At 37.8% G+C, this 26651-nt stretch overlaps 1 protein-coding gene across 4 annotated transcripts; it reads right to left on the reverse strand.

The window, feature by feature from the left end:
* Positions 1-944: 944 nt before the first annotated feature.
* kif2c (kinesin family member 2C) lies at positions 945-25706 on the reverse strand. 4 transcript variants are annotated; one of them, XM_042497709.2, is made up of 24 exons: positions 25669-25706; positions 16746-16831; positions 10650-10723; positions 10458-10552; positions 9372-9473; positions 9112-9160; positions 8999-9034; positions 7479-7625; positions 7003-7128; positions 6548-6645; positions 6329-6424; positions 6179-6233; positions 5209-5371; positions 4754-4844; positions 4588-4651; positions 4235-4326; positions 3984-4126; positions 3552-3765; positions 2833-2943; positions 2597-2664; positions 2431-2509; positions 2264-2344; positions 2067-2160; positions 945-1119 (listed from the first exon to the last, which is right to left on the reverse strand). In XM_042497709.2, the coding sequence occupies exons 3-24, from the start codon at positions 10708-10710 to the stop codon at positions 1058-1060; spliced, it is 2127 nt and encodes a 708-aa protein (XP_042353643.1). In that variant the 5' UTR covers positions 10711-10723; positions 16746-16831; positions 25669-25706; the 3' UTR covers positions 945-1057. The 4 variants fall into 4 exon arrangements, with proteins under 4 accessions (XP_042353643.1, XP_042353641.1, XP_042353642.1 ...); XM_042497707.2 differs by lacking the exons at positions 16746-16831; positions 25669-25706 and adding an exon at positions 10933-11011; XM_042497708.2 differs by lacking the exons at positions 16746-16831; positions 25669-25706 and adding an exon at positions 10937-10985.
* Between the last annotated feature and the right edge of the window lie 945 nt (positions 25707-26651).

Here is a 26651-nt window from a genome sequence, read left to right on the forward strand (position 1 = left end):
GAATATGGTTTATTATATGTATACGTACGTAACTGAAATAAATCATGAACACTTTGGTTTAACCCTTTGAAACGTGGATGACATCAGTTTTCTCATTCTGTCACAAGCATTCAAACTTCCTAAACAAACTGATTTTATTTTTCATTTTTATTTCTATTTTATTTTTAATGCTTGGAGGAAAAGCTGGTAATTAGGCAAGAAATGTCCTGTTAAGTGCAAGAATTTTTAAAAGGGGAGAAAAAGAGAAGGTGGAGAGAATATTAGAAAATTATGAAAGCTCATAGCTCAAAGCTAAAGCTCCAATTATTACAATTATGTATTTAAAGGTGTGCTACAAAAATTAAGTATTCTATTTCAGAATTTGATTTTGTTGCACTTTTTCCCCAAGGTCTTTCCTTGTCATTTAAATATAAATATGGTTATTTTTGGTGAAGGGAGGCTCATGCATTTTCCTCCAGCCATTCAGGGAAACATATTTCTATGATAATTCAAGAAAAATAATAGACAACAAACTAACACCTCAGCCACCTCACTACTCTGATAGGGGGTAGTGCAGTCCTTTTAATTATTTCCGAATCTTATGTAACAGGCAATGTTACATGCATTAAAACAAAATGGAAATATTCAAGTCAAGAACAGGTACATCAAAAGTGTACTTAAGTACTATACGTGAGCAGATGTACTCAGTTACCATCTATCTTTGCTTTTTTTTGTTTCTTTAGAATAAAACCAAAATGAATTAATTTCAACAGAATTTCTGCTGCTGCCTCCACATTAGCAAACATCGGTCACTGTTTTAGGCGCCTTGATTAATTCAAATAATCCAGTATCTGCCACTAAAAGTCCTGTTAAGACATAAAAACAAAGCAAAAAAACTGCATGTAACAGTTAACGAGTAGCTCCTGAAGTGATTTTACACAAGACTTGAAACAGTTTCAATTAGATAGTGTCAATACTTTTTATTTATTTAGTACAGTCATTAACACGTTAAAATCAAGCTATGTAAGAACAGACATTTTTAATATACACGCTTTGTCAGTGGTTCGGTGGGTTCATCTCAATAACTTCGCCTTGCCATTTTCTCCTGGTCCACAGCAGTCTGTAAAGCCAGTACCGTGTCTATGGGTGACAGATAAGACAATGCAGGATAAAGCACATGTATCGACCCAGTTTTATGTCCTTTATAATGTATAATGCAATTTAACCCTGGCACTTGTGACATTTGATGGCAAACAAAAGCTTTCTCCACATGCAGTAATTGCAGTAAATGCAGTTTGCCATGTTTGAAAATGTCATACAGACTGTCACTGCCAGTAACAAGGTGGTCATTTGTCATCGACATATTTTTGGTTAACTTTCAGTTTTTTTCCGCAAATGTAAAAGCTTCATCATCTGGTCTGCACAAACTTAAACAAAGTTCAAGCCTCAGTGACTATGTTTACATACACAAAATATTCTGTTTATTTTGCTCTCCCTCTTTCATTCTTTCACCCACCCTCTTGAAAAGGCCAGCGTTGCAATATTTCCATTCAGTACCCAAACTATTTAAGTATGTTGAGAAAAAAACATTAAAAAAGAGGTGTTCCTTTTTCCCACCAGAAATGTGGCCTTTGATTTTGGGCATGCATCTCTACCACAGCCTTGCAAACTGTTGGCGTCTTGGTTTGTGTAAAACATGAAAACGCACAGAGCTGACCGTAAACAAGCAAACTGCTGTAAAAACCCCCACTTAATATGCATATTCTGAATGTTCTGCATATATGTCCAAAGAATACTCTTAAAGTCTGAATAATATGCATATATGCTCCATTTTAATAGGAAAATGCTACGTTCAGAAAAAGGCCTAATTTGGAACATCTAAACAGAATATGGCATTTAACATTACCTGTTAAAATTTGGAATATTGTCATATTTGGAATAGTTGAATATTAGTGTGCATGTTAACGTAGCCTGTGAGAATAGTACAATTTGCTGTGTAATATTAAACACAAGTCCAAGAGAGTTAAATTTAATTTGGAGTATACTGTTAAACAGAGAGAAAAACAGATCATGTTGTTTGTACAAACCCAAAAATTTCTTTGCATGATCCATCAGGTCGGGAAGTCCTGCCTCGATATTGTAGGAGATTTGCCCCATTGCATTGAAGAGTTCATTTCCCCTCTGAGAAACAAAAATGATAAAGGTGTGAGGTCTTACCGATCCTTTAAAAAAAAAAAAGGCATCATTCATTTTCCTGTATGCTGAACAGATGAGCAAACTCTACCTGAAACTGCGCATAAACCTTCTCCTCCAGCTCTGCCACTTGGGATATGGCATCATATACACTGGCATCCTCAACAGATTCCTACAACACACAAAAAAAACAGCAAATTACTTGTATAGTATGATAAATGTTTTTTTATGATATGGATTGATTTTGTGCAAGCTGACCTCCTCTGTGGAGCTGTTTATGGGCTCTTGTGCCTTCGCTGCTCCGCCGGTCTTGGCGTTGCCTTTCAGCTCTTTCACTCTGCCAAAGATTTGAAAATGTTTTATCTTTTTTTTTTTTTTCAAAATAAAAAGTTAGTATTTTACAATTCATAAGCTAAACATGTACCTGTCAGCATAACGTAGTGTGTTCATGGTGTATTCACAGGAGGTCATGCCTGGAGACACCATTGCAATCTATGGAATAAGAGAAGGGAAAATATGTGTACATACTTTGAGCTTAAACACACACATTGATATTAACACTCAAATTAGTATGGTGTGCATCAGCATCATCCATCATATTCAGTATAACAGTATAACACACTGTATACAAAGTACACAAAGTCTGAGGTTTTTACATACCATGCAGGTCCTGGACTTTTCTCCAATGAAAGAATCCCTGAGGACTTTGGTCAAAGTGCTCATCCGGAAAGGAATGTGATCACTGTTCATCCCCAGTGAACGAATACATTCCTGCAGAACACATGAGCATGTTAGGTGTGATTTTCAATTAAAATGTCAGGGGAGTTAAGCATTTGTAGCATGTATTTAAAGTCTTCATCGCATTCTCAACCTGTGTTAGTAGAGTTACTGTATATGCATCCATGCTGAGGTTCAAAAGAGGAAACAGGTCTTCTCCACTTTCAGCCGCAGCTACTCATCGTTTTTGTGAGTGCACATCATGGATGCATGAAAAGAACTGGACACAGCTTTGGAGGCGGGGCTGCGTTCATTACAATGATGGAAGTTGCTCAGAGGTTTTACTTCCAAGGTGTAAGATAACCCAAATCTTTCACATTGTGGGACCCATAGAGCAAGCACAGATTTTGTTTCGCTAACTTAGGGTTTAGCCCTCCGCTAACTTGAATGGGTATAAAATGACTGGACTCAAGAAATGCCAGCATACCAAAAGGGTCAAATAGTGGCAGGGATTATTTTGATGGGCTGTGACAGTTGAAATATATTCTTTAACGATGCAAGTCTATGAGACAGTCCCGCTACATGGTTTAGCTATCAAGTCAAACTGGCCTCAAAGTCCAGCAAGTTTTCTGGTGCACACCTCCACAGTAGCCACAGCGTACCTTGAGAGCCAGCAGGCTGCGGTTGATCTCGGCAGTCTCCACCAAAGTGCTGCGGTCGTTGCTACTGACGTCTGTGCCGCGCTCATTGCCAGCCAAATCAACCAGTGAAAATTTGCCATGCAGTGTGGTGGCGCGGTCATTGCGCCGAAGGACAATCTGAAGGATGGCATGAGAGCGGGATGAGTTTGCGTTGGCGGAGGTCTGGCCTGATGTTCTGGAAAGATGGTAGGGCAGAAGAAAAGAGGAATGAGACAAATGTCAGAGATGTACAAAAAATCAGATCTAAGTAATGAATTAAGTATGGATTTGTGACTGCAAGGCCAAAAGCTGACTTTATCATTGAATCAGAAGTTTAGAGGGAGGAGTGAAACATAAGTTTGAAGAACTAGGTACCATGAAACGGCAACATACACGCTCTTAACATGTAACTACCTGCATGCACTGCCCGTCTGGATCATCTTAATGACTTCCTCTGCTGAGGCCACATAGACCTCCTCCAGGCCCACCACCTGAACCTGCTGTCGGTCATCCTCCAGAACGCGGAGTTTTGCCTTCTTATTCAGCAGGTCATACACCTATATCAACAGGTATATTTAACTCACAGGATAACTCGAATAAGCTGATTTTTTTCCTTTTGTCTAATATTCTCCATAAATGTGTTTATAGAGGTATATTTTTCTTACTTTTCCATTGTAAATCTCAAAGAAGCTGACATAAGCAGAGAGATCCAGGTCAGTATACCTCCTGTGGTTCAGATAGGCAAAAACATCCTGGGCTGAAAGGGAAAGAATAAAATAATTATTTAAAGTGAAATTCCCATGTAACAGGCCCAGTCAGATAAAACAAGAATAAAGCAATGGAGACGCAATGGGACTCTAAGTCAATTAGATCAAATGCAAATTATGAAGACATACACAAATTGGAGAAATTCTTTAAACTGATTCCTGTTAGTTACCTGAATGTGAAAACCCAGATTAAGCATTTCCTTTTATGTGAAGTGCATGTAGAACCATTGAGTGGATGTGTGCAGTCCTACCTGCCAAAGCGTAGATTCCTTTGGCGCTGTTCTGCTGCCTTCCTGTGAAATCTCCTCCCATCGTCTGGGGAGAAAATGTGCCAAAAAAGCAAAAATAAATAAAAATCTGCAAATGGAAAACACTGCTTCAAGACAAGTCAATGCCATACAGTAAGCAGAGGCTTACGTGAGTCTTCCCACTTCCAGTCTGGCCATAGGCAAAACATGTTGCCATGCCACCTTCGAAAATGGACTGCACCAAAGGTTTGGCTGTGAACCTAAAGGGAAAAAAACAACCTTTGAACTTTTTCAAAAACTAAGAAAAAGAGGATAACTGCTTGCACACCTTGAGCTTCCAACATTTGTACCGCTGGTTAACAAGGAAGACACATTACTGAACAGATACCTCTATATTAAACACTTCTACCTACACTTTCCCACAAACTGAATTATTGACAGCTCCTGGGAAAGGAGAGAAAACAATATGACAGATGACAAATCCCATTAAACTATATACCCCAGGAAGAAATAATGAAAACATACAAAAAAAAGAACTTAAGCTGTAAACACTGCATCTTATTACACAAACCAGCAACCATATCTACCATGTTGCTAAATAAAAAGGATGAATGAGGTCATTACTTGTAGACCAGGTCATTGGTGGCGGTCTCATCAAAGGAGTAGTCAAAGTGGAAGATTTGGTTGTCCAAGTACTTGGTGAGGTCCACCTTCTGTTTTGGCTCATGGACCAGCAGTGCACCATTTCCAGGTACAGACACCACATCTATCTCCTTTTTAGTAATCTCTGGAATACACAAGAATGTCAAAGTCAGCATTAAAAAAAAGTTGGTATTTAATGGCCAGCAGGGATAAGTTTGGGTTTTTTTCCAACATGGACACATTTTATACCATGTTTTTGTGTCTAAATGATTAATGGGAAATATGATGTTTAAATTGGTATTGAGCAAAACTGCTATAGCCTGTAGCTACAAAACAGGCTTCAATGTAAACACACAGGGCATGTGCATACGGTAAATCGATGTCCATTAAAAGTGTCCGTTTTCGCTACTGACAGGCTCAAATAATTATTCTTAGTGTCTAGTAAAAAAAGGTCCATCTCTGTAGAGATGTCTTCAAAAAGTTGTCAAAGAGTAAGATCCTTTTTGTTCAAACAAGAAAAAGCCCCTAAATCACCATCACCAATTCCACCAGACTCCATTTAATAAAAAGCAATTTCAGCATGTATAGAGCCATAATTTTCACATCTTACTGGGTTAAAATTGGGGTTTCGTTCAACCAAACCAAAGTTGGTGATTGTTGGAACTGTGAAAAGATTAACCAAGACAGCTTTTATGGGTCAACTTCAAATGAAGTGTGTTTATTGATAAAATTGCTGTTAATTTAAATGGAGTCTGATAGTAATAACCCTTGGTGGTAGTGATTTCGGGCTGTTTCTGATTGGATTTCAAAATTTTTGTTCCCATTAGTCGATTACACACAAAGACAATGGACAATAGGGCCCAGGTTGAAAAATACAGAACACACGCTTTAGCTACTCTTTTATATTTACATTATACTGTATACAGGATATTAGAAAACGCTCCCAATATACCTTGTTTGTTAAGGGGCCGCTTGCGAACACACACACAAATCCTGTGAGGTTCAATCTGTAAAAACACAACCAGTTCTATAAGTACGGGCTATAACGGCACACCTGCAAACAGCTTCATAAAAGGCACATTGGTTTAAAGTCCAAACTTGCATGGTCAGCTGTGGATATGGGGGTTATTTCCAGCGTTTCTCTGAAGTCTTGGATCATCTCGTAAAACTTCTGGTTTGGTCGAGCAGCCTCTCCAAACTTAAAGGAAACAAAGGGAATGAAAATGTGAGCTGGAACTTCTCGTGTCTCAAATTTCCTACCGAGTCATACTTGTAAAATTAAAAATAAAATAAATAGCAGAATGGGAAAAACAAATCTCACCTTTCCCCTCTTGGTCTGCCTCTCAGAGGGCTTTACAACACAAGACAGCCTTTTGTTACCTTTGTTTATCTCTTGGGGAGCCACAGATTTTCTTCTGCCTGAAGTGCACAGAGATAATATACTTGTTTATTCTTTCTGTCTTTGTGTGTCAGATCAAAATAAACATCTAATGACCTCACAACTCTTGTCATCACTGCATTATCCAACAAATCTAATCACAGAACAGGTATGCGCCTCATATCATGCACCATCAGTTCATACTTCTCATACAACATGGGGTTGACAAGACCTGTATGTGCCTAATCTCCACATCTTTTTGTCTGAAACAAAAAAAATCTTTTGCAGACGAAGGGAGCACGTATGACACTAATGTGTGGAGCTTTACCTCTGTGTGTACTGTATATGTCAGAGGTTTTAAGTAGTCAGCATCATAACATATTAAATTTGATACTGACCTTTGACTGCAGGCGGAGGAGGCATTCTCTCAGGTTCATCATTTTCCTTTTTTGCCTCACGCACAAAAGCAAGTGACTGTGCTGGTTTGGCCTCATTCTTTCTACGCTGCTCCTGATTTGGAAGCGCTAAATAAGGCAAAAGATTGTACATGAGTCTATAAAGACAACAAATAATTTGAAATGACTGAACAAAGAAAGCACTAAAACATTAAGCTGTTCATGGAAAATACCTTAAAATCTACTCTATTACATGCAACATGTTCCATATCTTGTGACACTACCTCCAATGTGTCATGTGACTATTCAAAATGTGCAAGATATATTGTATGGGTAGGTCTTATAATTACCACCTACTGACAACAACATCCAAATGCTAAATGAAACATATGTGGCATCAGTTTATTTCAAGTTTTCATGACAGTGTTGTAGTTTGTGAATTTCTTTTTTAATTATGTTTTCAGAAGATCTCTACCAACCAGAGTTTGTCAGGACTGATGAAGAGGTGTGATCAGGATGGACCGTCTCTCGGTTCGCCTGCGAAGACTCACAGGGGGGAACAGGTGCTGGTACGGGGGCCGGGGCCTGGAACATACACGTCTGCCTGGTCTGAGACCGATTGGCAACTGAAAGTAAGACAAATCAAAGTTAAACAGCTGCAGTGTGACTGTAAGTATCTTACAGTAAGCAGTCTTTAGGTAAGTATTATTAGCATGTTTTTTTCTGTGGTTAAATATAATCCAAATCATGTTGCAATGGAACTGTACAATCAAAGTAACCGCAGCAACATATTTGCTATTAGATAAAAAAAAACAGGGTGTCGACAGATATCGGACGCTTAAATTTAATGCTTTTAAGACCTTTGTCAAGATCATTTTTGACCAAATTTAAAACTGATTTTTGGACAAATCTCAGGTTAGCGAAGGAATGACCCGCCCCACTCTCCCTATGACTGGCAAATACTTGTCTTCGTTGGTTGAATTGGTTAGATTTAAGCAAGAGGGGCGGGACAGGTGAGGGTTAGGTTAGGAACGTCAGAGGCAGAGTAAGGCGGGCCATTTCCTCGCTAACCTGGGAAACGCAAGTTTGTGTTCCCTGATAAGGTTGGTTGTATGTAGGAATATGATTAAAGTGAATTAGGTTCTTCTACATTTTACCGCCAGGTAAGTGCAAGTATAAAGTAATAATAATAATGTATTAGTTTCAGTGGGAGTTTGTACCATCAGAAATGTGGAATTTCAGGCAGAGGAGCTCAACTTATTTTGACAAAAATAAATTAAAAGGTGGATATATGAATTCTAATCAAATGTTTGCAGCAATCGAGACCTCACAAACTCAAAATCAAGACTGACCTTTAAGACTTGATATTTATAACAATTTAATTTTAGACATTTTAAGACTTTAAGGACCTGCTGACACCCCGGAAATAAGATCCATCAGACACCCAGAGTGACAAAGGAGAGATTAACACAGGTGCAGAAAAGTGTAAACTTAGCGTGGAAGCCAGGTGATTAAATATTCAGTTATAGTTACAAATGAAAATATGATTGCCTTAAGATGAATAGTGTTACTTTCAGTCAATTCTAAAGGGAGAAAAACAAGTGCAATGTATCATCACAGACCACTCTATCCCAAATGAATAAACACGTTGGTATAAATGCTACACCTTTGTTATCTGTCAAGATACTGAGCACTCTTTTTTTCCCCCTCTATATCAATAGTCCAGATTTTGGCCAGTTAAGTGGACAAAAACAGACAGCACTGTATGCTCAAAATTACCAGGTGCCAAACGTTCTCAATTTGCATCCCTGCACCACAAATCATTAAACTTTGGCAGATGATTCTTCGTGGATAATCAGTGGTCAAGTCTGAGCAAAGTGCAGCTCTCCAATGATTATGAATTTCTTTTTGCATTCACACCTTGATCCCAATAACAAAGGAGTGATTAGAACATTTGACTCATTAGCTTTAGAGAGAGGAACATGCATGCCATGCCGACCTGACTCTTCAGCTTTGTTGACTGCTGGAGCAGACGCTTTTGGAGGAAAACAAGTTGTTAGGAGCCAAACAACTGGATATCAACAGCAATCTAAAACGAATATATTTACATACAGGAGACAGGGGCGGGAATCCTGGATGAGCGTAGTCGACCCTCATATTTCTACAGTCAAAAGAGATCATCAGTTATTCAGATGCCTAACAATGATGACACCTTAAAACTTTGACATTTTTGTTATTTACTAAGTGTAGTATTATTTTGTAATAACTGAGGTTAAACGTTTGAACGTGTAAATGTGACAGTTCTTTGTAATGTGGTCTAGTCTGTTGACGCTGATAACAAGCTGCTCTAGTTATGAGTAAAGGTAAAGTACCTTGTCTGGAGCAGGAGTGGGTGGGTCTGCAGCCTGATTGGTGGCAGCTTTTATATGGTCCAAAAGCTCTGGATTGAGTACACATAACTCACTCACTTCAACCTAAAATCACAAACAAACACACTTTAAATCAGATTAGATGTCAGCACAAAATGCTTCACAAGAGAGATATGGCTGTTTCATGTGGTGGAAATGACTGAATTTGTGGAGAGTGAAGGGATAAATCACAATACAAAAGCAGCTGTCTTTCGTATAGTGATAAAAAAAAAACTGATAAAAAAAGAATAAAAGAAGGGTTCAACAGAGTCAAATCTACTTCCGCTGAAAGGGCAGAACACAAACACCAAGAGGTGCAAGCTTTCTGGCAAAGAAGATCTCATTCAGTCACATATTTATAATTGACCAACAGTGCTAGAAGAATAAGGTAAAATAAGATATACTGAAACAAACAACACTCGTCTCCTTTTCCCTGCAACAGCAAGTTTCTAACTCACAAATGAAACTTCCAAGGACAGTTAGTAAGAGTTCACTTCAGGTAATTCAAAGATTAATATAATAATACTAATGAATATAATGTAAATATAAGGTGGTTAAAGTAAATATATACAGTAAAAGAATAATTTTGTCACTATATTTCACATCAACAGGTCCAACACCGGCTGAATACATACTGGTCTCCACATAGACACTTGGCTCCTGTGTTAAAAATAGGTGTATCTTCACTGCATTGAATTATTATAAACTACTGTGTAATGATTGACTTTAGTGTTTTTGACTGTGTAGTACTGCATCTGCTTTAATTCTTACACACTACTAGTGATTTTTGAAGCACTTCCTCTGAATCTATTAACAGAGCCTGAGCAATCAAACAACTGTTACACATGTATTAGTGTAAAAGGTTGACGTCTTTTACTTTTACTGTAAAATCCTGGTTATGGAAAGTTATGTTAAACAATAAAAAACACATTCTAGTAGTACGTGTATTGTTATAACCTTATATTACAATGTCATTGACGTTATTTAGACTGCCCCTGAGTGGTGCACATTATCACTAATGCAACAAATGCCTTTTCTGTGTTTACTGACCTCTTTTCCTCGGCAGATATTTCTCTCAACCCACTCAACCATAACCGTGGACTTCACGGTATCCACAGATTTCACCGTTGCCAGATGAACTCGACCTGATTTACACAAAAAGCAAGTCAACGTCCTGCTTTTTAACGACGTACGGCGTTATTATTTGGAGGATAAAAGTTACAAAAGAAAACAGAAACTCACCGTCACTGCGACTGATTTTTACAGAGAGCCCAACAAGAAGTCTGGACATGCTGGCCTCCATTTCGGGTCCTTTTCTGTAACGAAGAAATTAAAATTTGGGTAACGATAGCTTCTTAGAAACAAGCTAGCTATGCTCGCGTTATGTAGCGAATATGTTGCGGTCGCGATGAACTATACCCAATTTTCGTCGACAAATTAGCTAATACATAATCTAACTGTAGTAATAGTAATATTTTTAGAAGTTGTTTATCTTTTCTCACTAACTAACGTCAAACAAACTCACCTACGTGCAAAATCAAACGCCGCCAAAGTTTCAAATTGAAACGGATGTTATTTCCGGGTATTTAAACGATCTGATTGGTCCTAATTTACGTGTTCTTCTTCTGTGTCTTTTTTTTTGTAGGTGAAGGCTAAGTAGGTGTTATACCGCCACTACCTGGACTAGTAAGGAATTACTTCTACAATGAAAACCAACTGTAGATTGAAAATTGCAAACTGTATGTTTTGCAATTTTAACCTTTATTGCAAACTAGGTACACAATGGGTTTATGTGAAGGCCTATCAGAAATCATTTTGAGAACATTGTTATTCATTTTGAGAAATGATACTTTTGCATCAAACGAATAGCTACATTTCAGAGAGAAGCATTATGTGTACTTTATTGTCCTACTTTGATTTTTTGTCACCATTTTGTAGAAAGTGGTTATATAGGGAAAAAAAGACACGAGGAGCACATAAATGTTTTGATGCTCTGTTAAAGGGGCAAACCACTTAAATTATTAATTGCTGTCTAGGAAAGTTTAATCAAAATTGGTACAGGAGCTACCTTAACCCCCTGAAAACCGAGTAAATTTGAATGATTTCTTGCAGTTACTTTGGGAAGAAGGCAATTAGCAACTAAAGGAGAAATGAGTGAACATAGCAAGAAATAAGTATAAGGAACAAGAAAATTAAATGAAAATTAGCACAAAAATAAAAAATAAAAATCAACCAACCAACCAAACAAACAGGGAAATTGCCCAATACAAAGTGCTTTAAAATGTTTAATAAATCTGTAACATCATTTTGAATATGGAATTGTAATAATTCTAAAGTTTTTCCCAGCTGTTCATGTTTTTTTATTGTTTACAGAATTTTTTTCCCTAGCTTTAAAAAATAATAATAATTAAGTCTACAAATTTATTGCAATGTGTGGAACATTACTTAACAAATTGCTCATTGCCCCCCCATGTTTTTGAAAGAAATCAATTGAATTCATTCAGAGTTCAAAAGTTTGAATACATGTGAAAAGCTTCTAAAAGCAGCACAAGAAAAGTGATGTTGATCCAGGTTTCAAAGGGTTAAAGCCAGAAACCAAAAAGGCAGATCTCAAACTTGTGATGTCAGAGGGTAGCCTATAAATTCTGGAGCTGCTCCAATGAACGGGAAATTGATTTTGTCGACCCACAGCATGTTGTTTTTTTTCTGTTTTATACCAGAATGAGCTTTATTTTTTTATTGTTTTCAGTCCTGAAACAGAAACTGTATCCCTATAGACTACTAAAAGTATTCCCCTATGGAGCAGCTTGAGACTTTCACAATTTTGAGTTTTAGCACTCTAGGTTTTTTTTAATTTGGGTGAGAGTTGTTCATTCTTACTAATATTTTTGGGCTGTCTTGGAGCACAGGAATAACATGTAGCCTATGAGTTTTTGAAAATGGTTGCAGTTGCCCCTCAATTAAGCTTATCTTCAGTTGATTATAGGCTACACTAAAGAAAACTGTATAAATTGAATTTAAAAACATCTTCACTATGCAGAACTGCATAGTCAGCACAGTTTTTTAATTATCCTACAGCTATAACATTGTGCAATCAACATTAAAGTCAGAATAAAATATTAACACTAAAAATGTATCTCTGGACTCTTTAATATTCCTAATTGTAGTTCACTGAGGGCTACGGAAGACCTAAGCAGCCAAACATCCCCACATTTTTTTTCCTCCGTTTTCGCGAGATAAGGGGACAATTTTCCTGAGAAATTGACTAATTGAGTGAGAGGAGCAGACTGATACACATCATCCCATGGTTCGCAGCCATAAAGTTAGCTCGACAGACAGCTGTTGTAACGTTAACATTAGTATCGTAAAATTCCTTGGTTTAAAAAAATATTTTGGAATAGAAAGCATAAAAGCACAAAACAAACGGTTTAATTACATTAGTGTCCAGGGCATCCATGAGTCAGAATGGCATAGCATGTCACGTGTGATGGAAATCTCAGGCCTGTCACATTTAATTTGTTATCTTTAGATCTCAAATTAATTATGTCGTTATCTTGGAAAAACACAGTTTCGTTATCTTGAGATCTCAAGAAAATTATCCCGTTATCTTGGGAAAACAGAGGGGGGAAAAAATGTATGAATGTATGGCCGTTAGGTCTTCTATACAAGGCAACAAAATTCACAGGACTGCTGAGAATCCATGACTTGATACTGCCAATACTGCTTCCTGATCAGGAAACACTTGCGCCCAAATTCTGCTAAACGCTGATCTATTTAGCCTACTGCATTTCATCCATGTGACCACAGGAATCCAGTGTTTGTCCACATGCTCCCTCTCTTCCCACACCCATTGCAAACCAGGCACAACAGCTCAGTCCCCCATGACATCAACAATCAGGGACAGCTGGAGAATGACCCATAATGCAGTTCAGATTTGCCTTCAGCGTGGGAGGCTTCCCATTTTTCCTCTTTTCTTTTTGCCCCCCAGCCTCCGTGCCCACACCCTCTCAGCCTCCAAACCTCCTAACTATACACAAGCTGGACTTATGTATACACATTCCCCGCAAGCGAACGCTGACACATGACAAATCAAAGGTCTAATAAACAGCTTGTGCTGAACAATTTTCCCCCCACCACCAAAGGATGAAAAATAAACAAATCCCTGTCGGTTTGGCCGGGCCAGGCCATTTGGTCTGTCTGTCGATGACTGGGTGGCCCAGGGCTGCTCGGTGTGAGGCCTGGGATGGAGCCACAACTGTTTCCTGTGAGCAGCCCAACCCCCAGAACCTCTCCACAACTGGCTTAGTGGGTGGTATTCTCCTCCTCCTCCTTTTCCTCACATGCCCAAAACTCCTACACCCTCCTCTCCTCAAAACCTCCTCTCTCCCCTCCATTACTCTCTGGTGCTCCTCCCCTCTTTTCCTCCCCTCCAGTCAGTCAGTCCATCCATTCTCACAGCTTCAGTCTTCGGCTAAGCACTTCCTCTGTGGCCTTGAGAAGCTCGAAAAGGCTTAACAAGTTTTTAAACTTGTGTGTCTGTGTGTTTACTTGGACCTGTCTGCGTGTTTCTGTACACGTCAGCTCTATGATGACTATAATTGTGACGACGTTTAAAGTAATGCCATATGGGTGCTTGAACTTATTTATCATTTACCTCAAGTTGTTCGATATTGTTATGAAGGAGTGATTTTTTTTATCGTATCCACAGACAACTTTTAATCACTAAAAATATAACTTTTCTCAAGTGTTATCAGCATAACTTAATTCTTTCAAAACTGATTAGTTTGATTTCTTTCTAAAATGTGGAAAAAGTCAATGACGAACTTGGCAAAAAAATGACCCACATATTGCTAGAAATCAGTAAAAGGTGACACAAAATTACCTAAAAATGAGTTTAAAAAGGAGGGGAGGGGAGGATTATTAGAAAATGATCCAAAAATAGGGAAAACGTCTAGGAAACTATGTTTATAATTATTATGGTATATATATATATATATATATATATATATATATATATATATATATATATATACCATATATATATATATATATAACTTTTTGCTCATTTTTGTCCTGTTAAAATGCCCATTGCCTTCTCCACCAAGTTAATTTTTGAAAGACATAAAGCTAATTTGCTCAGGTTTTTAATACATACTTTCTCTTTTATATCCCTCTTTGACATGATATTCTATTAAATCTGAGTAAAACTTTCTGTTTTAAATTATAGCCTACAGAGAAGGCGATTAAACAGCTGAGGATGTGTATCCTTAAATTTTGTGATGACACTTTGAACTTCTATGGTATTTGGATTCATGTAATTACTCATGATATCTATATTGGGTTCAAGTTAGTCAAAGAGTGTTAAAGTGTTTCCATGTGTTTGTGTGTCTCTGGTAAGTCTACAGCAGATCAGAGTTTTCTGGTGGTCTTTATCTTATCACAGCTTCTTACCCAAAGACCGGGTCTTAAGGGACACGCACTGTGAGGTGGCAGACATTATGCTGATGATGAATTTTTCGGTAATTCTCCTCAGCTGTATGAGACAATGTGCACTGTATAAATTTGCGCTCCAGCTGTGTTTAGATGTCACAGCATTCAACAACAGCTGTAGCTTTTACTTTTGTTGGTTTTGTTTGTGCTCATTGGGTATTGAGTTCTGAGTCTTCACTCAGCCAGTCACAAATTCAAAAAAGTCATGAAATGGTATAAAAATATTTTGCTGAGCCATTTTGTTGTACAAACTCTGTTACACAACAATTCAGCGGATATAATTTCTTCCTAAAGCAATATTTCACCCACAAAATGATCATTTGTATATGATCATCACCACCGTGAATGAAGAATCAAAAAACTAATATCTATTTCTGATGAATTGAAGTTGCAGGGTTCACATTTAACAATGGCAAAACTATATCAACACATCTGTTTACAAACTCTCACATAACAATGCAGTACAACCCAAGTGTGGTTTCTCCAGTGGCTTTGAGCTTCGCTTCACTGCACATGTATTTTCACTGAAAACCCCAGATTTGTAAAAAACACAATAATTTTACCTTGTTGATCATGGAAGCTGACTCAAATTGACCTAATCCGTTTATTTAATTTGTGTTATTGTATGACTTTGGTTGTTTTAAAGGATTGGTTGGGATTCACAAAAGTCAAACAATAACACAAACAAACTACCAATCGATGCAGCGGCAGACCAGCACCTCCCAAGTTCTGCAAGGTAAAATTACAGTTTTTGTCAATGGAGCTGGCTATAAAGAGAGCATAGATAGGTTTCACCTTTAGTTCAGTTTTAAATACTACTTTCTTTTTTTTTTTTTAATAAATGTATTACGTTAATTGTGGCAAATACTGAGTGTACGACAGGATCAATGAGACTTGTATTATACTCCACAAGTTGTGTGAGAGTTTGTAAAGAGATGTTTTGATATAGTTTTGCTGTTGTTAAACGCGGCCTCCTACGACTTTCTTAAAAAATTTCTCTGTTTTCAGATTCTTCGTTCATTGTGGAGGTATGCGAGAAAATAAAACAAATTCCTCACAGGTTCAACATAACAAGAAGTGAGTAACCGATATACAAATGCTCATTTTATGGGTGAAGTATTCCTTTAAACAGTAGACTCCCCAGTCACTACACCACCATGCTGAGTGAAAATTTCAGTCATGGAAAAGCAGCAGCACCATTTTGAGGTGCTTGTCTCTCAGTCAGGAGGGTCGGTAGTTGTGGTGGTTGATTTGAGGAAGGAGGGGTCTTGTATCTGTTGGCCCTGAGTCTGTTTAACTGCTCCCCTTTTTCCATCTGTCCAAAAGCATATTTTCTCAGTGTATAGAAAATTGGCAGAGGCCATGGCTCTGTTCCCCTATACAGACTAAATAAACACACATGCATACAGTACGTGAGCTGAGCAGACTTACAAACCACCCAGGAAGGTTGACAGATGCCGAGAGGAGCAGTGAGAGGAACAAAGAAAGAAAAAAAAGTAAAGATCGAAGAGGTTTATTGAACCATAGGTTCTTCTGCTTTACTGTCACTTTCTATTTGTTTCAATTGGAGTGGTACTAATTTTCTTTTTTTTAAAACACAGTATTCAATATCCATACGTAATGTCTTTAGGATGTATTCAGTATTTAAGGATTCAAAAAGGGGTTGGGTCTGTGCTTGTATTTGTCATTTTGGCTCATGGAACAACTCTTAATGACAGCTACAACTCACAGTGATGCTGGAATACAGACCAATGGGATGGTACAGAAAGACTGAGGTACAGGAAAAAACATGGCTTGTTAAAGGGACAGTTTCAGCCAAAATCTAAAATACATATTTTCTCCTCTTACCTGTATTGCTGTTTATTAGTGTAGAAAATCTCTGCCTTCTCTCCAACACAAAGGAACTAGATGGCACTTGGCTTGTGGTGCTCAAACTGCCAAAACAAACAAACAAACAAAAAAAAAACACATTTGAAAAACTCAACAGCAATGTTTCTTTCCAGAAATCATGACCCAGTCACTCAAGTAATCCATAGACCTTGATGTGAACAGTTTCATGTACGAACTATATTATTTTTATGCAACTACACCCACCAACCACCTAAGCTAAGTTGTGTCACCTGGTTACATTATATTGGAGAGACATCTCTACACCCAATATATGCAACACTCGGCAAATCACACCAAAACAATCTAGAGTGATAAATAACACAGCAGCTAAGAGGAAAAATATGTCTTTTTGATTTTTGGGTGAACTGTCCCTTTAAGCTTGAAAAGGTGTAGCTTATATTTGCAGTAATTTGATAATGTAATTTCTGTGAAGTTTACTTACCACCAAACAGTTTGCATCTTATCTAAAAGGAAAACATTTCTGCAATATTAAGATATCTATGTTGCATTATACAACATGGCCAGCAGAGAGCGATATAGCTACAAACAGAAAGAACATACAGGCAGTTACAGCAAACCAGAACTTGGAAATAAAAGCACATACTGAGCCAATATAAGAATATAGCTTTTCTAAACGTACTTTTCTATAGTGTCAGCCAATTGATGGTCTGGAGTGATTTATAGTGTCATAACTGAACTTAGTGTGCGTCCAGCCCACATAGCTACAGCAAGGATTTAAAACTTCTCCAGCCAAGCAGCCAAACTGAGCAAATACTGAGTGAGTCTGGAACATTCACTCATTAAAGCATATTAGTATTCTTGGCATGTGGGGATCCACTGAAACATGCCAGTGACCCGTTTTGGTTCCCGGCCCATCATTTAAGAAAAGCTGCCATATAGACTAAGCTTACTCTTCAAACACATCATTTCAAGGAGTGAAATAGTTCAGTAAGCTTTGCCACACAGAGACGGCCCCAGTTTGCCCAGCTGGCAAACTTATATTTGTTTTTTTCAACTATAATTTTGTTTATTTATTTGGCCTCTGCAGTAAAGAGTGGTCTGAGGAGTGCACACAGCTGCAGTTACACTACGGGAAAAGGCTTGTCCACAGGTTGATTCCTTCTGCAGTACCACAACATTACTGACGGCAATCAATTGAAACAGTCATACCAAAGTCGATTTATGAGATTTATAGAATCAATTTCGTGCATGCAGTGGACAATCTTTTTGTTAATTATTTGCTGTACATTTGACTTACCAGCTGACATTATAGGCCCAAACAGAAAATAGTGATTAAAAAATGAATTGTGCACCTCACACCCACCCATCTTATTTGCATGCCAGAGGCAACTACTTTTTATCATTAAAAAACAACAAACAACCACACAAAAAAAAACCAACCATAGTGAATAAAGGCCTGTGAAATGGTCTTATGGTCTATTTCAAACCTTTGTACAGAAGAAGTAATGCCTGCAGCCTTTCTCCTCGCTACCAAAGATTAATAGAGACAACGTTTTGATCCTTCCTGGATCTTCAAGGTCCAGTGTGTAGGATTTAGGGGGATATATTGGCAGAAATGTCATATTATATAATAAATATATTTTCTTTATTGTACAATAACCTGAAAACAAGAGTTGTTGTCTTTTATACCTTATAATGAGCCATTTATATCTACATATGGAGCAGATCCGGGTTTATGGAGATCACCAAGTTGCATTGCCATGTTTCTACAATTGCCCAGAATGGATAAACCAAACACTGGCTCTTGATAAGGCCATTTGCATTTCCATGTCAGCTTCCACAGTAAGAAGCTCAATTGCCTCAAGCAGCATCCGAGAAACACTTATTTGGTAATGTGAAACTACTATTCATTGTTTATATTGGTTTAAATCACCGGGTCTGTTTGTTTTGGAGAGGAGAGGAGGAAACTTCTGCAGATAATTTGTCGTATGAATTAATTAATTAATTTGGTGAAAACCGTTACAACATCTGGATTGGAAAAAAGTGAGCACACATTAAGTTGTCAGAAAAAAAAGTCTGAACACACAATAGCATGGGCAAGCTGTCTATCTCTGACATGCCAAATAGAGTCCTAGAAACACAGATTTGTAACTTAAACTGCTTTATTCAGTATTTTTTTACTGGTCTGTTGTTTTTTCTAACCTGGAGAAGTTTCAGCTGGTTGCAATCTGCATTCATCACCGCTAGATGTTGCTAAATCTCCCCTAAATCTTGTATTCTGTTTCTTTAACTTAGAAAAAAAACAACATAATATAAAAAATCATCATCCCATATATTATTCTACATCATCTATGTTCAAAAATATATTGTATTAAGCCAGAGGCCAAACAAAAGAAATCTTAAATACAAAAACAAGCATGTTGTATTGTATTTCATTTCAAAACCTGCCATGTGACCAAGACTCCTTTCTGGCCTCTATGTACTTTTGATACAAGCAGTAAAAATGCTGATTGATCAACACCTTCTTTAATAAATATACTGTCTTTTCTTTGTAGTTTAACGTTATTTTTTAAAATCACACTCCATAATCACTTCCAACATTTGTTTCAATGTAACTCTGCCCCCTGTTGGTTAGAGCATGTTGCAGTTGTTGGAGGACGCAGTCATTCAGTACCATATATATCCCATGCTATCAGCTTAAGACACCATAAAAGATATAGAAATATATATCTTTTAAAAAAGGCATGATTTTTAAACCATGCTTGAGCAACATGCATAAGAAACAAAGAACGTTTATAACCAATTACAAAACTGCTGACACCAATATTGACATTTAAAGTGATATAATCTGACATGTTCAGCAACTAAGTAGACATGTAGGACACTTTCAGGACATTTAAAGATTTTAAAGTACAGTGTTGAATGCCATTAGTGTTTCTGCTTTACACCCACAGCCACACACACATACATGTTCAGTCACTGAGTGCAGCTCTTGGTTTCTCTGTTTCTCCATTTGGTCAGTAACTAGTCCACAGGGCCACTCTGTCACTCACAATTTCCCTGTTGGTCTTCATCAGTTTTCCATTTCATACCACAGAGAAGACTACTTTACTGCACAAAAAAATAATAAAGAAAAATAAGGTTTTTAGCTTAATACTTTCCATTGAAACTTTAGTGACAAAATAAAATGCATCTGAAACAAAGTTTAATCCGTGACCGTGAAATCAGGCCATAAATTCTATTCTTGAATTCTTTATTTGAACCATAAAGGTTGAGATACAGCAGGCCTGCATATGACCTCTTTAAGGGAACACCAATCGAAACCACAAACCATGAATGGTGCAGAAATGTGTTAGTGTGCTTTGAAATTAATCCTTAAAACCCAACAGTGTTTTTTTTCCTTTTCTTTTTATAGTAGTTACCAGAGAAGTCACATTTGCTTGCATAGTGCGGGGTACGACATGTGGACCCCAAAGATCCCAAACAATAACTACACCTAAACCCAGAGTTTTACAGCCTACTCTGAAACCACAGCGATCAGATGCACTGCAAAAATAAATACATAACAAATAAATAAATAAACAGTAAAAAAAATCCATTTGATCAAGTAATTCTGTATATTATTGAGTCCCAAAAGCTGTTTTTTTTTCTTCATTAAGGAAAAATTTTTGAACCGCCTTAGCTTGGATAAAATTTGTCTTCTTTGATGATATGTAGAACAAAACCATTTCAGCTGCATATTTTCTTCTCTGGCTCGTGAAAAACAATGTGCTGTTTGTTAAGGAAAGCAGCAACAGCCGTCGGTTTGAGACAAATGCGAGATTAGTAGCTAGCGTGACCATGAGCTGACAGAAAAAAAGACTTAGAAAGTCAAACTTTATAAACATGAATTACAGAAATAAAGAAACCACATCGTCGACCACACTGCAAGTTCTCATGTGCGGTTAAAAAGACACCACAGCAAACTTTGGGTTATCCTCAAAGATGCACCATCATTAAAAACAAAAAAAAATGGAAGTAGTAATCTTGTACATTACCACTTAAACCTCATAGTGACAAAATCATTTTATTGTGGTATATCAACGCAACCTATATATGATGTACCACAGCCGTCGCCATGGAGTCAAAATTGGGAAGGAACCCAGTCTGCTGGGGGGGTGTCATTCTAGTTTTCTACTTTTAAAAACATTTGAAAGTAATAAAATGGATAAACAGTACAGTGTTTGATATTATACCCTACAACAGTCAAGTAACAGCTTCTGCTAAAAGGCAACACCCCATTCACAAACAACCCGCAGAAATGCATTGAACCGTAATACTAGAACCATCAGCAATAGCGTGCTCAAGGGGTGACAACTTTTCGAAGATTGATACAGAAGTTAGTATTGTCCTGGTTCCTTTGAGAAAAAAAGCCAATGGGATTATTGCAGAGAATAAGCTCCGTGTTAAACAAACATTTATTACACTCAGATGTTTTGTTCAGCAAGAAAATGGCCACAAATGAGCACCGCTCACCAGAGATACAAAGCTAAAATTAGGCAATAAACAAACTACACCACTGTTGCATGACAATATCTGTAGCAAAACAAGAATGTTAAGTCGTGTTCGGCGGGATGACGTTCTGTAGTCTTATTAGGCAACTTGTAAGCAGCTGCCTATTTTTTAAGACATAAAAGTTTCAAAGTTCACAAGTTGAGTATTTACTGATGTATTTTCTGATGTGGAATAAAACTTGAAAGTGTCTTCAGCTTGTTTTAACCACAGACCTTATTTCAGGCTTCCAACCAAAAAACTTTTTAAAATACTTGGTGACTTTGAGACGAGAGAGCAGCAACTGCTGAAATGCTAACTCATTTCCATGTTTTAGGACTCATTCCTACACCACTCTATAATTTCATTTAGTTTAGTTATGATTACAATTGCATTTGCTAACAATGCATGTCGGTGTGTGGTTGCAAATTTTTTGTTTATGTATTTTTATCAATATATTACTTAAGCCTTGTGATTGACTTCTTTTTTTTAAAATTATTGCTTTTTTGCAAAGTTTTCTGCAAAGTTGAATGCTTTATTGAATGAATGGACAATTTATCCAAACATAAACGTGCCATACACTTTTGTTTGTGATCATTACTGGGTGCTTGACTTTCTTGGATTTGAGCTAATGTGTTCAACCCTTACAGTACTCTAATAAGCGACCTACACTGTGGTGTTAGTTTTATTGTCAGTGCTCCACAAATGTGTTAATGCCATTGTTTGCTTTTTCCATTGCAAAGACAATCATTTAGCAGACCCTGTGACAAATGATATTGAAAAACCACGCGTATGCATGGTGTTGATTATAGTTTATCCTCTGGTTTGCCTAACTTGCTTTAGAGTAAGGCTCTGCCTTATTGCTCCCCAGCCTGCCCCAGTCCTCCTCCTCCTCCTCCTCTCCTCTTCACCACATGAAATGGCTGTCTGTGCCAGCCTAGCGCTGAGCCTTCATTAGCTTTTACTACCCCACTTGGATGTGTTTAGCTTTGCTCTCTTTCTTTGCCTCTCTGTGTGTCTGACTGTGTGTGTGTGTCTCACCCTCTGTATGTGTCTGTGTCTGCATATGTTTAATTACCAACCCCCGCCCTCCCTTTGGAGTACCCCTCAATGCCATGCCACCATATCATTACACTGTGGCTACAATTTAAACTTCAGTCACACACACACACACACACACACACACACACACACGCACACACACACACTAACATACCCTGGCTAGCCTGCAAATTGTAAAGACACAGTGAGACAGTGGGGTACTGTAGAGAGCTGCCTTTATTCTCCCCTAAAATGGAGTTCTCAAATGGAAACACACAAAGAGAGAGATGGAGAGAAAGAATGAGAACATGAAAAACACAACAAAAAATGCAACGCCGCAGAGCACTACAGCACAACGCATCACGACTGATCCACAACTACGTCTGGTGTTCAAACTGTTATTGTTTGAACTAAACAAACCACTTATAAACACAAGGCCTCTGCCTTACGAGGCTCATATTTAGGCCCTTCTGTAAACAGCAAAGCACAGAATGAATCAATTAAAAGGGCATTACGCTGGTTCCTGTTTATTTAAAACATGTTTACACTATACGGGCCCTCCCGCCTGTCTGCATGATTGCCTGGAACTTCGTATTCCTCCTCCTGCCACCCCTCAATGGGCCCGGTCACGGCCAAGGTATATCAAACACACACACACACACACACACACACACACACACACACACATACAGAGGGATCATAGATTACAAACACATTTGTTATGTTGAGGAGCGTTTTCAATAAATATTGATCTCGTTCTTCCTCTGTTTCTGCAAAGAATGATTAGAAGAACTCAGTCAGAGAAACAATCTGGGGCAGTGTGCAATCACAGCAGGAAAACATATAAATACAGGCAGCAGCAGAGAAACTCAACTCTCAAAGGACATTTCCATTTGAGAGAACATGGGGGAGTAAAGGATTGCATGATTAACCGAGTGAAATCAACACACTGCACAGTTTGGTTAATAAAAGATGTTACAGAAGATTGTTTTAGAACGCTACATTAAAAAAGCTGCAGATGTTAAGTTGATAACAGTAAGTGTAAGGTGCAATGTGTAATACTTGGCCACCTTCTGCAAATAAATGGGTGGTAGCATTTCACCGGTCTACTACTGGGACCATACAGTCTAAATTTACAGCAATCAGTTATATAAAAAAAGTTAACAATAACAGCAGGGCAAGAACATGCAAAGTTTGACTAAATTGTTGAAACTCTGACAAAAATAACACTTATGTAACTCTCACAAGTGGTATCGGCCTATGCGTTAAAGCTTGCTTTGCAGAGTTTTAGGAAGACTGTAATAGCAAGAAAAACAGTCACATCCAAGCTATTTGAAATTATGTTGCTTTTTTTGGGCTGTCACCATTAATGCATTAATCGCTTTGCAATTAAGGTCTGTTATTAACGTTAGTTTTAATCGCAGATCGAAATTGTCGTCTTTGAGAGGCTGTACTGGGCTGAGTTTTAAAGCAACAGTGATGATACTGGTGTCATATTAAAGAATCCTGAGGAATGTAATGATACCAACCACGTCATGCTAGCCTCTCAGTACGAAGGTGGAATAACACTCCAAAGGTAAGCTAAATTTTGACTATGATAAAATAAAGTAAAAAAAAGTTTAAGAAAATGCATAAGGACAAAATATTAAACTATATGAAGTTGTCGCGTAGAATTTGTCCCCTTCATGTAGATAAATTATGACGTGTGGCTATTGGTTATTTATGTTTTCTTTCTGAGTTTACGGTAAATGTTGGTTGTTTAGCAACTCACCTATTTATTTTGTTTATATATGCTTTGACAAACAAGCAGATGAATGTGTATTAGAGTTATCTGAGTGTAAATCTGATTGTTGCATTAACATGACCGGAACAAACAAAAATGAAAATGAAATTAAAGTGAAAAGCATGCAAGTAACAAGCATAAATAAATACAAAAGAGGGGTACCTCTCACATCATATTTTGGCATGATGGTCCACTAAAGCGTCAGTATTTGACAAGTTGGAAGTGAAAATGTTCTGTTTAAAAACTTAACATGACTTTCCTCATTTCATTTTTTTAGGTATTAAACCCATCCTCTTTCAAAGATAAGTTAGGAGAGAAACATAAACTTAAAAATGAGGTCACTTGATGGGTTTGAAAGTAATTATAATTCCAGTAATGGCTTAAGTTTCAAACTGGGGACCAACTTCTGATTTATTGTGGCTTTAACTGTTAAACTCTTCAGCGGCCATATTTCACTTCATGAGTGCTGCTTCTCAAAAGAACATTCATTTTTAAAAACATATTTATCACTGTATGGAGGCCTGCGAGAGAGTTATTCTATTGAAACAAAGCATTGCTGTGGATGTGGGGAGAAACAATCCCCATTCCCCAGATTTGTGTGGTATGTCACCCTGAAGTCTGCTTTCTCACTGGCTTTACAGCTAATTCCCCAATTCTTCTCTGCTGCGCTTAGTGCAAAAGTACAAACACATACACCACCCCCTGCTTCACACAGACACGCATGCCAGTGCATGTTTTTGCACACACACACACACACACACACACACACTTTTCTTTACTAATCAGCCCTATTGAATTCCAGCAACAATGGGCGCTCATCCTCGGGCCACCCAAGCACTGCGCGCACACACACACACACACACACACACACACACACACACACACACACACACACCAGCATCACCAGATCACGAGTTCAGTCTTTTGTTCCTTCATTGTGTTTTCTTTTCCTCCATTGATCTCACCTTCACACTCAGGTCAGCAGTTGGCACTTGGAGATCGTGTTATCTGGACTATCAGCTGCTATCTTGGCCCACACACTGCACTCACACACAGAAAGGACCCAGTGAGCTCCATAAACCCCTGTGAATTGCACTGCTCTTACATTACTGCGTAGACACACGCATGTTGGACTGTGATGTCACAGGGCTGTTGTTATCTCTGAATTCCTTTGCAGAGACACCTTTTATTTGACTTTCTCTCTGTGCTATGTGTCCTATGCTCACTTAAACCCTTTAAAACCTGAGCAGTTACTATTGACTTGAACATGGGTGGAAAGCAATGAGCGATTTAACAAGACATGGCCCAAAAATAAGAGGGAAATTAGGAAGAAAAAAGGAAAATTACCTGAAAATGAGCAAAAAGGGAAAGTAAAAAACATTTAAAAAAACAACAACAAGAAAATGACCCCCCAAAGAGAGACAAAGGTGGAAAAAAAGCTAAAATTTCTTCTTACTTACTTAAATTGTTTTTATCTTTGTCAGTCACAACAAGAGATAGTAATACCATATACTTCACACTCACGGACTGATAAACGTGAAAATGCAGATAGTGTGTTGGACTCACCTGAGCTTTGATGCAAAAACACTTGGATGTATTTGGCGGCTGCATATTTTTTTCCAGGTCTTTCATTTACTACTGTGATGACCCACAGGGAGTCATCTGGGTGCTGTTCATTCACCTGTCTGTGTGCTCTCCTGCAGGAAGATGCTCGTTAGGGAAACTGGGAACACCTGAGAGTGCTCAGATTAATTAAGCCCACACTGTAAAAAAGAAACATAACAAACCAAAGAGAGGTTTGGAGATGCAGCAGGTTCAGTCAGACACTTAGCTGCTGGCTGCACATGCACTGTAAAAATAAACAGTTTGCCTAAAAAAACTTAGTTTCGAGGCTGCCTTAAATTTTTAAGTTGACTAAATCGGAGAAGAGAAGTTAATTCAGTCAACAACTAAGTTAAAATAGATTTTTACAGTGCATATGCAGCCAGCAGCTCAGTTTCTGACTAAACCTCCACGATGCTGCTGCATCTCCCAACCCCTTTTTGTTTGGTTATGTTTCTTTAGCTCTTTGTTGCTTTTATGCACCTTTAAAACACCTGCACACATTTAACACTTAGGTACCACACACACTACTGACACCACTGACTTCCACACTCCACGCTGTAAATATTAAGTTCATCTTTAATTTGGATTAATTTGGTATTACTAGGTTTAATTTCATTAAGTAAATACCTTTTGGTCAACTTTGCATCCCCATATTTATTGTGAAAAACATGAGAAGAAAGTCTGCACATTGTAGCTACCTTATGTGCAATTTATTGACACATTCACAAGAGATGTTTTCGAGTGCACACTCATCCTCAGACTTTGTTTGATCTGAAAAGGCATCACATTTAAATACAAAAGCTAATTGTCGGTCACATGGTGTAACAGGTCAAAAAAATATAAATAAAAAAATAAGAATAATCAAGTCCGCTTGTGTGTTTTCCTCTACATGTACATTTTAAAACAGTTAAAACATGCATTTGTGATATTGTGTTTATTTCTAT

The sequence above is a fragment of the Plectropomus leopardus genome, chromosome 12, assembly GCF_026936395.1.
Source record: "Plectropomus leopardus strain MGB_pleo_1.0 chromosome 12, ASM2693639v1, whole genome shotgun sequence".
Taxonomy (NCBI): Eukaryota; Metazoa; Chordata; class Actinopteri; order Perciformes; family Serranidae; genus Plectropomus; species Plectropomus leopardus.

Bases quoted from the DNA above. Each gene is read 5' to 3' on its own strand.
- kif2c (XM_042497709.2), bottom strand. From the start codon at position 10,710: ATGGAGGCCAGCATGTCCAGACTTCTTGTTGGGCTCTCTGTAAAAATC. The intron at 9,161-9,371 runs GTACTTTACCTT...TTTTGACTGTAG, and splicing joins CCACTCCTGCTCCAGACAAG to AAATATGAGGGTCGACTACG. The intron at 1,120-2,066 runs GTTTGTACAAAC...TGTCACCCATAG, and splicing joins TCATGCAAAGAAATTTTTGG to ACACGGTACTGGCTTTACAG.